General features: G+C 31.3%; 2 protein-coding genes across 3 annotated transcripts in view; one reads left to right on the forward strand and one right to left on the reverse strand.

Moving 5' to 3' along the window:
• Positions 1-20: 20 nt before the first annotated feature.
• On the reverse strand, positions 21-2,146 carry LOC113520236 (leucine-rich repeat-containing protein 71-like). The gene is given in 4 exon segments (XM_026905510.3): positions 21-930; positions 933-1,097; positions 1,100-1,387; positions 1,888-2,146. Coding segments are annotated over 4 exon segments (1,536 nt in total). The 5' UTR covers positions 2,069-2,146; the 3' UTR covers positions 21-28.
• A 5,810-nt stretch (positions 2,147-7,956) lies between these two features.
• Positions 7,957-14,993, forward strand: part of LOC113520286 (FHIP family protein GJ17503) — a 28,978-nt gene continuing 21,941 nt past the window's right edge. For both annotated transcript variants that reach the window (XM_026905567.3, XM_026905568.3), the window contains exons 1-3: positions 7,957-8,237; positions 11,493-11,665; positions 13,307-13,491. In XM_026905567.3, coding sequence (XP_026761368.2) covers positions 11,519-11,665; positions 13,307-13,491 — 332 coding nt within the window. In that variant the 5' untranslated portion in view covers positions 7,957-8,237; positions 11,493-11,518. The remainder of the gene's footprint in view (positions 8,238-11,492; positions 11,666-13,306; positions 13,492-14,993) is intronic.

Consider the following 14,993-nt stretch of genomic DNA (forward strand, 5'->3'; position numbering starts at 1 on the left):
GTAAGTGATTAAGCAATTCTATGACTTTTTATTTCTTAGGTATATTACGTTCAGGTACCATTGATATTCTTGCACCAATACGACCTTTTCTTTTACCAATTTCTGAAAACAGTTTTCCTCCAAAATTAGATAAACTTTTATTTAAAAATTTAACAATAATATTATATTCTTCACAAATTATTGGCATGTAATTGCCGTCTAAAATAACTTTCATTAATCCAGTTTCATTCAGTTTTTTTGCTTCAGATTGATATTGTAATACACTATAAAGTTTATTGACAGTCAAATAGGTCAAATTGTTGTAGGATAAATTCAAATAACAAAGTACCATATTACCAACACAGTAATACTGGCCATCTTCCAACTTTACGGAACCACTATTAAATGGATGACGGAACGGTCCAACCAACTCCCTAGCTATCATTTCTGCTCTACATTTACTTTCTTCCAAGCTAATGGGCATTTTTTCTTTTTTAGATTCTTGCCTTGAACTAGCTCTACTCTTCAGAAATGTTGCGGAAGTTTTCTTTTTTTTATTTATTTTACTACTCTGACTATATTCGTCATATGATCTATTAGCATATAATTCATCCAAGTACTTTAGATACACTGCATTTCTCGTTTTTAAATATTCCATATACCTATTCCGTTTATTTGTGTTTTCATCATACGTTAAGGGAAAACGTTTTAAAATGTCAAATATGCAGCCAGCTCCGTCATCACCAATACGGTTATCTGTTAAGTTCAAATACCGCAAATGTCTGTTTGTTCTTAGAGCTTGACTTAAATATTTCGCTCCTGTATCCGTTATGTGATTAGATGTCAGATTCAGAAGCAATAAACTCTTCTCGGCTGGACACGGGTTGCATAATTTCAATGCGATCAACTTACAAACTTCATCGTTGATTTGACATCTGCATAGAGAAATATTTTTAACCTCACATATTTAGTGTCCAATAAAATATAAAAGTTTCCTTCTGGTATTAAGGATCCATCCAGGCATACATCGGTAATTGAAGATAGCGGAAGCTTTTTAGCTAATTCGTGAATCGTATACAAATCAATACGACAAGACCGTATCGTCAACTTGATCAACTTTTATATGACGGTGCTAAGTACCCTATAATTTGAATTAACCCTCTTGGCACTTTCATATCGTAAATCACTATTTCAGCGAGACGTTTCATATTGTCATATAAAGCAGTAATTAAAATAGTATTCCCTTTGGCTAATAATTCGGAGTCAGTGCTAGCACCAGTTGTTAATTTTTCATCATGTTTTTCTACGTCTACTTGTGAAATAGCTTTATTGACTATATCATTAAGTTTAACAGTTATCTTTTTATATTTAACAGTTTCTTCTTGTTTAAGTGTTTGAAAAAAGTCATCTGAAAACATATTATCATCTTAATCTAAGTACAATAATAGAGCAACAACTAAAGCTAAGGTAAGTGAATCGCAACCCTCCTAAAATACACAGAACTAGTATTTTAATTACTGTAGCTTCTTGAAAACATGGATGATGAAAACATACAAAAGATGGAAATTATCAACTTTCTTTATATACTGAATCTAGGCCGATTTTTTAATCGTCTTTAAATATTGTGGAAATATTTTCAATATTATTTAATAATGTCGATAATTTTATGTAACGAGATCTTTGACTAAAGTGTCAAAAGCCAAGAGTTTTCACATTTTTAATATTAGTAAGGATTACCATTGTAATAAATTGTATTACCAAGGGACAAACTCAAACCCACATGAAAAATTGTTTTAATGAATGATGGAATAGATGGAAATGGAATGGTAACCCCGCTGGTGCTAACGGTATAATATAATAGATGAAAATGAGAAGTCAGGCCATTAAAATCTAAATGATCCAACTTACCGCGCTGATATTCCTTCTTAACAATGACGGGGTAAGGAATTTCGTTAGGAAAATTTTTGCAAACTACAGGGAGATATGTCTCAAATTTTTTTTTCATATCATCACCCAAAGTACTGTGCACAGATTTAAGGGACCGAATGGATTTTATTGATTGGACGGATCCCAGTCTGGATGCTTTCATTTTATAGTAAAATAAAATATAATTATCAAAATAAATCAATAAAATAATAAACTCTTCTAATAATTCGTCAAAATCTATCAAAATGCTGAAGTGTCAAAAAAAAACACAACTACGAGGTTTGTCGGAAATAAGGTATAAAAGTCTAATTTAAAAATTTTATTATACAATTACAGGTAAATCTTATGATATTTAGCCCACATTAAAATAATAATTATGTACAGAAACGTAATTTATTTCTTGATAAAAGAAAAATTAGATCTGTGTTCTGCAAGTAGATAGGTTGCAATGAAGGTTCTTATATAGTATGGTGGTTTATACAGTATGGTGACAGAGTTATAATTAAATTACAGTATCTAGTTATTTCTAGACTATTTTAATATATAGCTACTGGAATATAATAAATTTTATCTACCTCACCACTAAAACAAAAAAGGAATAAAAACATTAGAGTAAGTAAGAATACAAAGACATTGTTAAAAGATTCGTAAGTTTTTTTTTTATAACACAGGGGGCATGGGATCATGCGGGTCACCTGACAGTAAGTGACTACCACGGCCCATGAGCTAGGTGCTAGCTAGGTAATACCAGAGGTACACATTATATTTTAATAACTACCGGTTTAACTTACAAGTAATATGGTTGGGAAAGCTCGATTAGTTTCGGGACCTTCCAGGACCCCTAGTATTAGGAGGCTGTAACGCGAACGCTAGTCTAACTACGCGCCTCGATCCACAGAGCGCGAGCTGTAGGTGTTCGCGGCACCGTCATAAATAAGAAAGATGGTGTTCGGAGATCTTCGGATATGAACGGCTGGGTTCCATAGACTATTCAAGTTACTCTTTCGTGAATGCATGCTGTAAAGTTGTCTTACAGCAAGCAAGGAATTAAAACACTCCAGATTGGTTCTTAATTATTGATTTCGACGAAAAATATCATCTATATCAGAAAAATATTAAATTAGTAAATTTTTTTTTTTATTTATGATACTTTAACATATTTAAAGTAAATAACAAACAAATAACAGAAGAGGACACTGAAAGAACACAAAGTTCCTTTATGATAAATAGAGTCCGTGTTATTTATTATGAAGATATTTAGGAAAAAATAAGATTACGAATTGTTCAAAGGAAAAAATAGACAGAATTTTATTTAGATACAGAATGACATCTATCGTAAGTATAACTAGCCAGTAACAGAAAGGTAACCATAGTTTCATCTACATAGGTTGATATGCTACAAAGTCTAACAGCTTCTCTTGAAGCTCATGGTTCCTTTCTCAGGATCTAGTATCTATAAATTATGTATATACATTAATTTGTTGGCATAGCATCACCAATCTTGGTTTATAGAGTGCCTTGGTGAACATGTCCGCAACTTGATGTTCAGTATCTATCTTTGCAATCTTCATATTCCCATCAGCTAACCTTTCGAATAAAGAAACTTAGCTTAATATGTTTCGTTCTGTTGTGGAACTCATATGGTGGATTTAATGCAAGTTTGATGGTTGATTCGTTATCTAAGTACAGAATAGGAATACTCGTTGGTTGTTCTATACCTTCAATAAAACGTTTAAGCCATATTATTTCTCTGGATTCGCTAGCACATTAAATTAATAATTATGCTTGAAATCGCTACTGATGTTTATTTCTTGATGATAAGACCTCCATAAATACATCTAGGTGAAGTCGATCTTCCAGAGTTAGATCACCACCATGATCAGCATCGCTGTCTTATATAGTTTCTTTGTATCTATCCTGTAGGTAATGCAGTAATTTGTACCATTCAAATAGCGAAATACGTTTCACTTTTGTAATATCTGTTTTTGTAGGAGTTTTAATATATAGGCAACTGGAATGCATAGGCAATATCGGGTCTTGTTCCTACCATAAGGTATGCGAAAAACATTTCTCTGTAAGGAAATGCATTGTTAAAATCTTCTCTCAATTTTCTTTAACTATTGGTGTAGCGGCAGCTTTGCTATTCTGCATACCAAATCTTGTAAGTGACTTTCTTAGTATAGGCACCTTGATGTATTTTTATATAGTTTTCTGTTTTTCTATCTCAAGTCCCAGAAAGTAATAGGAATTTTTATTATTTTAATTTTAACGTTTACCAGGTTTAACTCATTAATCAGTATATGATGTTGCTATCATGCCATCGTCAACATAAAGTTTAGTAGTACCTTCCTTTCCCCCCTTCATGGAGAAGAAACAAGGATCTTCTCCAGCTACAAACCCTTGTTCTAGAAGAAAGTCTTTAATACAATTGTTCCAGCACAATGGTGCTTGTTTCAGTCCATATAAACTGCGACTTGCATACATTGTTAGTTCCATCATCATATCCTTCAGGTTGCTTAACATATAAGCTTCCATAAAGATGGGTAGAGACGTCTTGAGTAAGAATCATATTGGCGAGCAGTTCCATCAATAGTAATCTAATTGTACTCATTTTTTCGTAAACGTCTGCTGTAATCAACGTTGTCTTACAGTAACCAACAGCAACGAGTCTGGCTTTATACTTGTAAAACATCAGATTTTTAATCTTAAATACCCATTTATTGATATTTCGTCCATTGGGTAATGACAAAATATCATCTTTCAGAAAAATGATTCATCATCCATTACGCCATTTTTTTTATCAACAGACTTCATGCATCTTTGAATGTCTTTGGTTCTTCTTTGGTTATAAACATTTTCAACACAAAAAAATAACAGTGGAGGATTTAATTTTGAAAGACACAAAGTGATTTTATCTATATCTACATTTTTCTCTTGAGGCTCTTCATTAAGAATTTCTTCTTGAGATAAAGTATCTTCTCTTATTAAATTGTCCTCTGATACGTTTTCTTGATTTGTGTCAATCTGTGGTAAATTATCTATGTTTGAAGAAGTAACCTCATCTTCACATTCAGTAGTATCAAAATGTTCATAGTTATTAAGAACAATCTGTATGTTTGAGTTTGTTTTTATTTGCAAAATCGGGACAGTAGTTGGGATCAATATTAATCTAGAGACCTTTTCTTCAGATCTAGGAAATCGACAGGATTAAGTGTCTTTTCGTCAAAAATTACATCTCTCGAGTTAATAATTGAAAGAGTTTTATGTTCCCAAATGCGATATCCTTCATCATCATTGTAAATTAATAAGAAACCCTTTTTTATGCTTTCTAATAAGTTATGCGTGTATCGGTACATGAGCGTATAATTCCTATTTTCTTTTTAGTCGATTTTCTATTACCATTATGTTTTATCTGTGTTAGTAGGACCAGTAGTTACCTGGTCATAAACAACTGTTCTTGTTATTTGAGCCCATAAGCCTTCAGGTAGTTCTTAAATGAAACTGACAGCTTCAACAAAATACGTTCAGTTGAGTTTTGCTGTGGTGTATGCGGCATAGTGAATTATGCACGATGTCATTTTGTAGAATTTTCTTTATATTATCATTTACGAATTCGCCTCCATTATCGGTGAAAAATTCAATGATAACATGTCTGTGTTTTCACTTGAGCTATAAATTGTACCAATTTTCTCTGGACTTCTTTTCAATCTCATTAAGAATAAATAGCGATATTTTTAAAATCGTCTTTTAATAGTAGAAAATAACGATATTTGGAAAAGTTAAACAAACGGACCACATACGTACCATATATGTTGAAGTGTGTGACATCCCGTCTCTCGTTATTTCAAACGATGAGCTTTTCCATATATACATCCTTAAAGTCTTATCATTATATATGATACCTAATTTTCTACGAGTTTAATCCAGATTTATTTTGATGTACAAACCTCTCATGATAGAGTTAGCATGTTTATAGCATCCACTGAATTGACATTTATCTTGATCGGATTTGATGGTTTGTTACATAATCTCAGCTTATAAAATATTTTTTCTTTTCCGAGAAGAGTATTCTCCATCTACAATCAATTGACAGCTGTTTGTTTTAGATACAAACGTACTGTCAGTTAACCAATCTTGAGCAGCTAAGACAGAGAAAAGGTTTTTTGAAATTTTGGAACAAGCCATTCATTTAATGTTATGAGTTGTTTTCGACCATAAATATCTGCTTCAACTATTACTGATCCTTTGCCAGTAGCAGGAATTGTTTGTACTTGCTGTTGTCACTGTATGTGACTTGCTATCAAATGATTCAAAATCCTCAAATAAATCTGATCGATTTTGACATGACTAGTTGCGCCATTATATACCATTGATTACTATCACTATTTCTATAGCGTTCACCTCAACAATCGACATTAGCATCATGTTGGCTTTGCATTTATTGTTGTTAGAGGTAACCTTGTTTTGATGTTGATGGTTTTTCCATTGATGTTAACGGACGTCCATCTGATATATATATCATATATAGTGATTGTTTAGACCACAATAATTGCATTTCTTCGACTTATCTTTGACATGACTTCTTTCGAAATTTAGACTTGCCTTTACTTCCGGTAAGCATGAGAGCATCTTCTACTTGACCGTGAGTCCCCTGAGACTGTACACTCGTTCGAAAGAACACAGGTGGGCAGTCAATTTCTCTATACTTCGATCTTTTTTTGATAGCAGCTTCCAACTTGAAATGAACTGGAAATATTCATCAGGACAGCTTTCTAGAGTCTTGCCCATAAGAAAGATTTCTGGTAGTTCTTTGACTCCTTCTTTCTTCATTTCTAATGATAAATCTCTCCATATAAAGATAAATGCGTACCAATATTGTCAGCAGGATCCTTTACGAATTTGAAGAAGGTCATAATCAAATCAAAGGCTCGATCTTCTGTATCTGTTCATAAATTCGGTGAAGTTCCAACCAAGCTTCTCTTTGTATGGAAGCGCATCACCTTCATGATGTTTTCTTGTGTCAAGTTTCGTTATAATAAGAAATGCTGTACTATCTTCCTTGGCATACTTTTCAAGCTCAGCAGTCGTAGCTCTTTCTTTGTCTACGAAGTCTTAAACGACGACATGTAGGAGACCATGACCTTTTAGAGCTAGTCTTATTTGAAATTTCCATGTGACCCAGTTGTGTTCATTTAGTGGTAAGACTTGAAACTTTGTAGATCCGTCCATGGCGATAACTGAAGTTTAATCAATCACAATTATGAAGAACCCGGTGTTAATCTTCAAAATATATATTGTTCGACGGTTTTTTTCAGTACACGTAACGTTTACTTTATGATAAATAAAGTCCGTGTTATTTATTAAAGATATTTAGGAAAAAATAAGTGTGAATTGTTCAAAGGAAAAAATACAGAATTTTATTTAGATACAGAATGACATCTATCGTAAGTATAACTAGCCAGTAACAGAAAGGTAACCATAGTTTCATCTACATAGGTTGATATGCTACAAAGTCTAACAAGTTCTACTATAGAATTCTACCAATAAAAGCATAGAGATACATACATACTTAAGCGATTTCAGCAATTAGCATTAGGGAGACTTTGTACAAAATAGTCTGCATACCTATGCACCCACATTTGTTCTACTCGTGTTTCAGCCGTAAAGCAGCTGTGCTTTGAGTTTGTTTTTATTTGAAAGGTAGTTGGATACGGCAACAAAATACGGAAACTTAACACCACAGTTCGGGGGGATAAGGATTGTTAGTAATGTAATCTAACAGGTAAATTAATAGCAATATACTAATAAGTTATAGTGTATTACTGGCCCTCATAATATGCCTATTTTATTTTTTTATCGATTTTCTATTGTCTTATGTTTTATGTTTATGATGACTGCTGTAGTTACCTGGTCGAATCAATATGAATTATTCTATATCTGTTAAATGAAACTATAAAAAATACTCTGTGGCTTGGATATTGGACTATTATGTCAATGTCATTTTAATAAGTCAATCCATGAATCATCACTCCACATCATTCAATTCAATCAATCATTCAATGTTGTCATTTGCTCGTCACGTATGTTTCTCTTTCTGTTCTTTTTAGATTTTTTAAATTTTTTTAACATAATTATCACTTTTTAAGTTAAACAATACTTCATACTACAATACCAGTGTTGAAGTGTGTGATACAATTTATTTTGAAGTGTTTTGAATGGACATCCTTAAAGATATATATGACATAATTTTCAAGAGTAATCCAGATCATGTAACTCTTGTGGTTTATTTTGTGGTGTGCAGATTCTATTTTCATCTTGGAACTCCTTTAAAGGTATCAAGTTAATATTTTTACTTTTAAATATTGTGTTATAGCAAAAAAATTTAAGTTTTTACAAACCATGTTATTATGAAAACATAATGTCAAGGTCTATTTATTTGTTCATCTTATTAGATTCGAGATAGAACTACTGCGTTAATCTACAGAATTAATTATTTAGTCGTAATAGATAACTAATCAATTTAAACTATTCAAACAAACATATTTTAATAGAAAGTGAAAATGTATATAAATTTTATCTCTAATTTACCTAGTCTATTGTGCAATTTTACTATTGAAACTTTTCTGTGATTAAGTACATTCCTTAATATATATATCATTATGTTTTATTCCATTACATTTCTACATGTCTATACATATAATAAAAACTATAATATTTATCTATGCATATAATAAAATTAAATACACTGTCTGCATGCATCATACAGAAACTATTGTAAACATTTTGATTAAATTTGATATGGTAATAATCTTATTCCTTGTCTGAACATGTAATTACTATAGTATAATAACTTATAATATTGGTCTATAAAAAAAAAACTAAGTTCAATTGTCATAAAATCAATTATTTCAATTTTAAAACTAAACTACTTAATGTTCAGTAGTTAATAAATTTTTTTATGGAACCAATTTGTAAATGTATCTGGTCCCATTTAGATAGAGAAAGGATTTTCCAAATCAGTTTATAACTGACAGGAGTTATGAGATAATAAACAAACTGAATGAACCAAAATGAGAACTTTCTTTCTTTTTGAAGTTGGTTGAAAATGTGTCAATTCTATAGGAAAAAATATAGATTCATTATACAAATGAAGTTACAATCACAATCTCAAATAATTCTTTTAGTCTCAATATATATAGTTCTAATTTTTTTATTATCTATTACCTATAAATGTATTAGCTGTGTGAATATCAAATAATACATTTTAGTATAATATGTTTATAGCTATATCTGCCGACTTTGCTTGTGATTATATCATGATGTTGAATAGTAACATTCCTCAAGAAATGAGCTCTTAAATGTGAAAAAAAAATTCATATCTGATTAGTAGTTCCAAAGATTAGTGCTCTCAAATAAACAAAGTCTTCCACTTTATTATAGGTATTAGTAAAAATAAAAATATTAATAAACTTTTACTAAAAATTAGAATTAATATAGTAATTAAAAGATAGACTATACATAGTCTGATCTGGCCCTCTGACAGACAAGTGGCAAGCGAATTCCTTGATGAGTTGGAATGAGACATCCTGTGTTGCTATCTCATTCTACCTCACATACTCGCTAGCAATATCAATTCCATCGACGAATTCAAATGCCACTTGTCTAGAGGGCTTGATGAAATTTAGAAATACTAAAAGTATTTTTAAAAACTCACCAAAAAACTAGATGGAGCTAGTTTTTCAATCAAAGGAACTAACTGTCAATACCTCATCGAACAAAGTACTCTTGTATTTTTTTCAATATAAGTATACAAATAAAAAACCAAGATTCATATTCCCATACAATATTTTCTCATAAAACTGTCCAAAATTTAAATTAAAAAAATGGTCATAATAGGACAAGGTTTGAGTAGAATTAAAATCTTAAATTAAAAAATTTAAAATGTCTCTAGATAGTAAAAAATGAGTACAAAATTTATTTAACTGTTCTCTATTTTTAATTTACTCTTTAAGAGTATCTAGAATTTTTCAGTATATCAATGTATAAACAGTTTTAATTACATGTACATATGAAAGTTTTGAAAACAAGAAACTATCACTGAAGTGATAGTAACTGTTGTAAATTTTATTTAATAATACTTTTTAGTAATTAAACACTTTCTATTTGTTGCATTTTTAAATGTAAAAAGTGTATTACTATATATTTACTAACTTTATACTGTGGTTTTGACTGTATTTTTTTACACTATGATTGTGGCTACCAAGCATACAGCCTGTCTGATGGTAAATGGTGACTGTAGCCTATGGACGTCTGCAACACTTGAGCTGTATCACACATATTGATGACTCTGAAGAAACCTTAATATGCCCTTATTGAAGACTCCATACTATAGTCTCTAGGAAATATATTAAGAGGGAGCTCATTCCACAGCCTGAGCGTTCACAGGAAAGAATTCCTTTGAAACTGCACTTTATGTAAGCATTTAGGTTGAAGCATATGAGGATGAATTCCCTTTATAATTTAAGATGAAAATATACTTTGTATCTATGGTTGGTTTATCTATATATCTATGAAAATCTACAAAGGTTTGTTTCCGATCAAAAACTACCATTTCAGAATTCAGGATTATCTTAAAAATTCAGAAAATTATTACTTAATTTTTAATGCTTTAAAAGTTCAAAAACAATATAGATGCTATATGTTTTTTGTGTTTTTTTTTTGTATCTAACTTATTCTATGAGTAATATTTTAGTTCAATTGAGGAGAATTCCTTATTAAATAATGAAATTCCAAAAAGTTTTATAAAGTACATACTCTTTAATTAATTTGATTCTAATATCTTCTAAAAGTCAAGGTTTTGTTTACATTTAAATTTACTTGTTCATGCATGAATCGCATTTTGTTTTGTATGAGTCAACATGTGTGATGACAATGTAGTTTCACTACAGGTACTCTGTTGTATATTGTCTATATTTTCACACATTACAGTTATCAGATTCTCAGTAACAATTGTGTACTGGTGTGGGGAAACTTTTGACGTTATGATCAAAAGTGAAAGTTATTATGACCTTTTAATTCATATTTAGCTTATTATACATATAATCATGTTATTTTAATTTTAAATGCACATTAAAAAATACAAATTATGATGTATCATTCAAAAAGTGTTAGTAATTAAAATTGATATATTATTCATAAAATGCATAAATGTTGAATAAAGAAGTGTTATATGATAGACACCTTTCTGCACATTACATTAGTATTGGTAGTTTATTTGATCATGCTAAACTGCCAAAATTGTACAAATATACTGCAAAGTTGGCCGCGTGACGCTATATGTTTACTGACTGAGCCAAAAATTTGACTATATCTTTCTCCATACCATAAAGTATGTGTATACCAAATTTTATAGTAATTAGTTAAGCTGTTCAGGCACTATATGATAATAAACAAACAAACTGACTTTCATATTTATAATATTAGTAAGGACTTACTATAAAGTATATTATTATATTTAAAATTAACATGTGATTATAATATATAATCACTTTAATTAATTTTCATAAAATGCATTGTATTTTTTGCAGATACACAAATGATTTAAAAAGGAATCATGAGCTGGCTGCGGAATACTTCCCTTTCACTCGCACGGCAGCTGTCTCGCTCTCTCGACCCTCGGCACGACTATGAGCCACAAGCATGTTTTAACTCTTTCTGCAAGCATTGGCAACAGGCTCATGATATTATTCTTAAATCACAGGTAATATTAAACTACATAATTCATTCTCTAGTAGACCATTTTGCACTACCAAGAAGTGCATAATCTATGTACAAAACATCCACCCACCACTCGAGCCTATACTACTACTACTACTAATTCTAATAAGGTATTCCTTTAGATCGTTTGACATTCCAAATTAAAAGAAAAAAGTACTTACATTGCAATTGTCAAATTTTCGGAGATTCGATTCAGAACGAAGTAAAAAATTAACTGGGCTTTGCGCGATCTATAAATTAGTCGATCGATAAATTGATCGATTTATGGTAGAAATTGGCAGCGAAAAAGAATTTCTTCGTTACGTAGGTTGTTTAGTATATACATCACAAGAAACCACTCGGCGACATCCAAGCTTCCCGTCATGCCACTTCATAGAGGTACCGCGTGCGAGCCTTAAGTTATATGATTTTGTTCTACTATGCCAATTTTTGCCGCCGTTTGCAATAGCGAATATATACTCGCCGAAGTATTTACTTACTAATTTTAATTATTTACTAAGTACTTATATAGTAAATGTGAAATTTTATAAAAATGTTTGTATGTTACCTAATTATGTTTAAACAGCTAAACGAAATTTAATACACAGGTTATATCTCAACATAAGACATATGATTCTTTATTTACTGATTAATGCAGGAAAAGCCGCGAAAAATACCTAGTATATAATAAATTACTCAAATAATAATAGCTTAGTTTCCTGGCATTGGCATCATTCTGTTGTTCTACATTAATTCTTAAAGTATTATGAAGCTTCAATGTAGAAAGAACACTTGAAGCCTATTTCTCAGTTTCGTTCTTAGCTCTAGCTGCGCATCCTTAGCTAAACCAGTGAATTAATTTTTATTATATTTACTTAGCCCACATACTGCATGTAGACATGAGTCAATATGTACATTATTAACAAATGTTCCAAATTTCAATCTTTTCAATAATCATATATGGTTCAATTTTACATGTCTTCATAATTTAAATAAACTTTTATTTTCGTTCAAGTGCGATATGTAACGAGCTTGTATTGTAATCACTTATAATATATATTTGAAGCGGTATAATGAACTTTAATTTGCAACCTATAAACCTCAATTTTCTGTGTATTATTGAAAGTGAATCATAAGGTTATCATTAAAATGCCTAGTCTTTAATGATCACAGAATTGTCTTTGGACCTTGGACAAAAATTTTGAATTTGAGAATTATTAGGGGCATCAATTGTGGTAAGATCAGTATGAATGAAAAACTAAAGAACTGAACCGAATTTGATAAAATTTATATTATTTCAGATAAAAAAAAAGAATTTTCAAAATCGGTTTATAACTGACATAGTTATAAGATAACAAACTTAAACAAAATAGTCACCTAATTAAAAACCACCTTTTTTGAAGTCGATTAAAAATACATAGACTATGTGATCAAATAGACAATGGTAAAATTTTATATGATTAATTCACTAGGAACTAGTTTTCAAAAGAATCGTACAAGTTGATCTGACAGGGTATATCGCTAACAATGGGGCCTCTAGTCCCACTCTTAGTCTGTTACTAACGATTCTCTCCCCTGGAAATCCAAATTACACATACATATGACTGTCAGGACCAACATATAATAGAGAGTTATTTGTCTACAGCCTCAACACCTTCACGACGATGTATTGGGAGTAGTGAACCACTTGGAACAGTTGGCAACCCTCCTGGTGCTGGAAGCAAGGGCGCGGGAGATTAACACAAGGATCAGTCAAGCGACCTGCCTCGAACACCTACTTAGTGAAAACCTATTGGACAAACTTTACGAATGGGCGATATGTACTGGCAAGTAAGTTTAAAAAGTAATCACTTCTATTTTTTTTTATTTATACGTCATAGAACGGATTATAAACAACTTATATTTCTTAAGTTTTATGTATAACATCACTATTTGGGATTATATTATTATTATTATTTCAGCCGTTAACTGTCCACTGCTAGACATAAACCTTCCCTATAAGTAATGGAGAGATTTGTCAGTAGTTGCCACGCTTGGCAGGCAGGTTGGCAACCGCAATGAGGTTTTTAGAGATGCTTTAAGAGGAACACTGCTGCCCATCCCTCGCTCTCCTTTAGTCGCTTCTTACGACACCCACGGAAAGGGGTGGCCCATTCTATGCCGGGACACACATGGCGAAATTTGGAATTGTATTCTTCTTTTCATTTAAGAGTTTCCTCTTGTCGGTGCAACTAATTCATGCATCTTCTTCCAGCCAGTTCTATCCCAGGCCATATCCTTGACCTCCGTATAGGACATGTAAAGATCAATTATTTTATATTCAATCTATATTGTTTCATGGAAAAAGGTGTACAATTAGATGGTGTACAGTACTTGGGCGACGGCAGCCGCTTTCCATCAGGTGGATCGTCTGTTCGTTTGCTTCCCTAACTATAAAAAACAAACTATATTACTTATATTTAAATCGCTATACACTATTAGTTACATTGCTAATTATTGTATTTTGGCATACGCTAGAAATTTATATTTTTATCTTTGGCATAGTCAAACTTTTTCGATTTTTCTTTTTTGTTTTTTAAAAAAGTAATGTTATTTCATTAGAACAGTTTCAAGTTGTGTTTGTTTTTAATTTAGATGATAAACACTTTTATTAGCTATCAAAAACGCTAACGCGTGCATGTGGTAAGGAACAGTTTAATTTTAGATTTCAATTATATGAAATCTGTTTGAGACAGAGACTCGTGACACGCGGCTAGGCATGTAGGCCAAATCGGAACGTTCTCACAAAATTAAATTATTTTTAAATTACTTCAGTAGTTTAGTTCTTAAATAAAAATAACTGATTTGGCCACAATTGAAATGTGTATTTGTTTTTGAAACGTAATGTACTTAAACTCCTATTATTTATTATCATTTATATTTGAAGAAATCCAATTGCTATAAGACAGGAAATGAATACGATCTTACGAATACGCATTTGCATATAGTTACGCATGAGTAATAATTGTATAGCCTCTTTAATAATCTACTACTTATTATAATAAGATAGTACGAACCAACGGCTAATGCAAATACACGTAATTACAAATACCTAAGCACCTAGTGGGAATACAAATTAGTCATAAATACAGATATGAATATAAATAAATGTCGCTACTGCATTTTTTTTTTACATACATACATACATATCTATCACGCCTGTCTCCCATTAGGGTTGGCAGAAACAATGGAACGCCAAATGCTTCGATTCAAACAAACCTCTCGCTTCTTCCGCATTTTTTTTATACTACTTAGAATGGCAGACAAGCTGACGGCCCACCTTATGGAAAGTG

Source organism: Galleria mellonella, unplaced genomic scaffold, assembly GCF_026898425.1.
Source record: "Galleria mellonella isolate WM207_F2 unplaced genomic scaffold, CSIRO_AGI_GalMel_v1 utg1267, whole genome shotgun sequence".
NCBI lineage: Eukaryota > Metazoa > Arthropoda > Insecta > Lepidoptera > Pyralidae > Galleria > Galleria mellonella.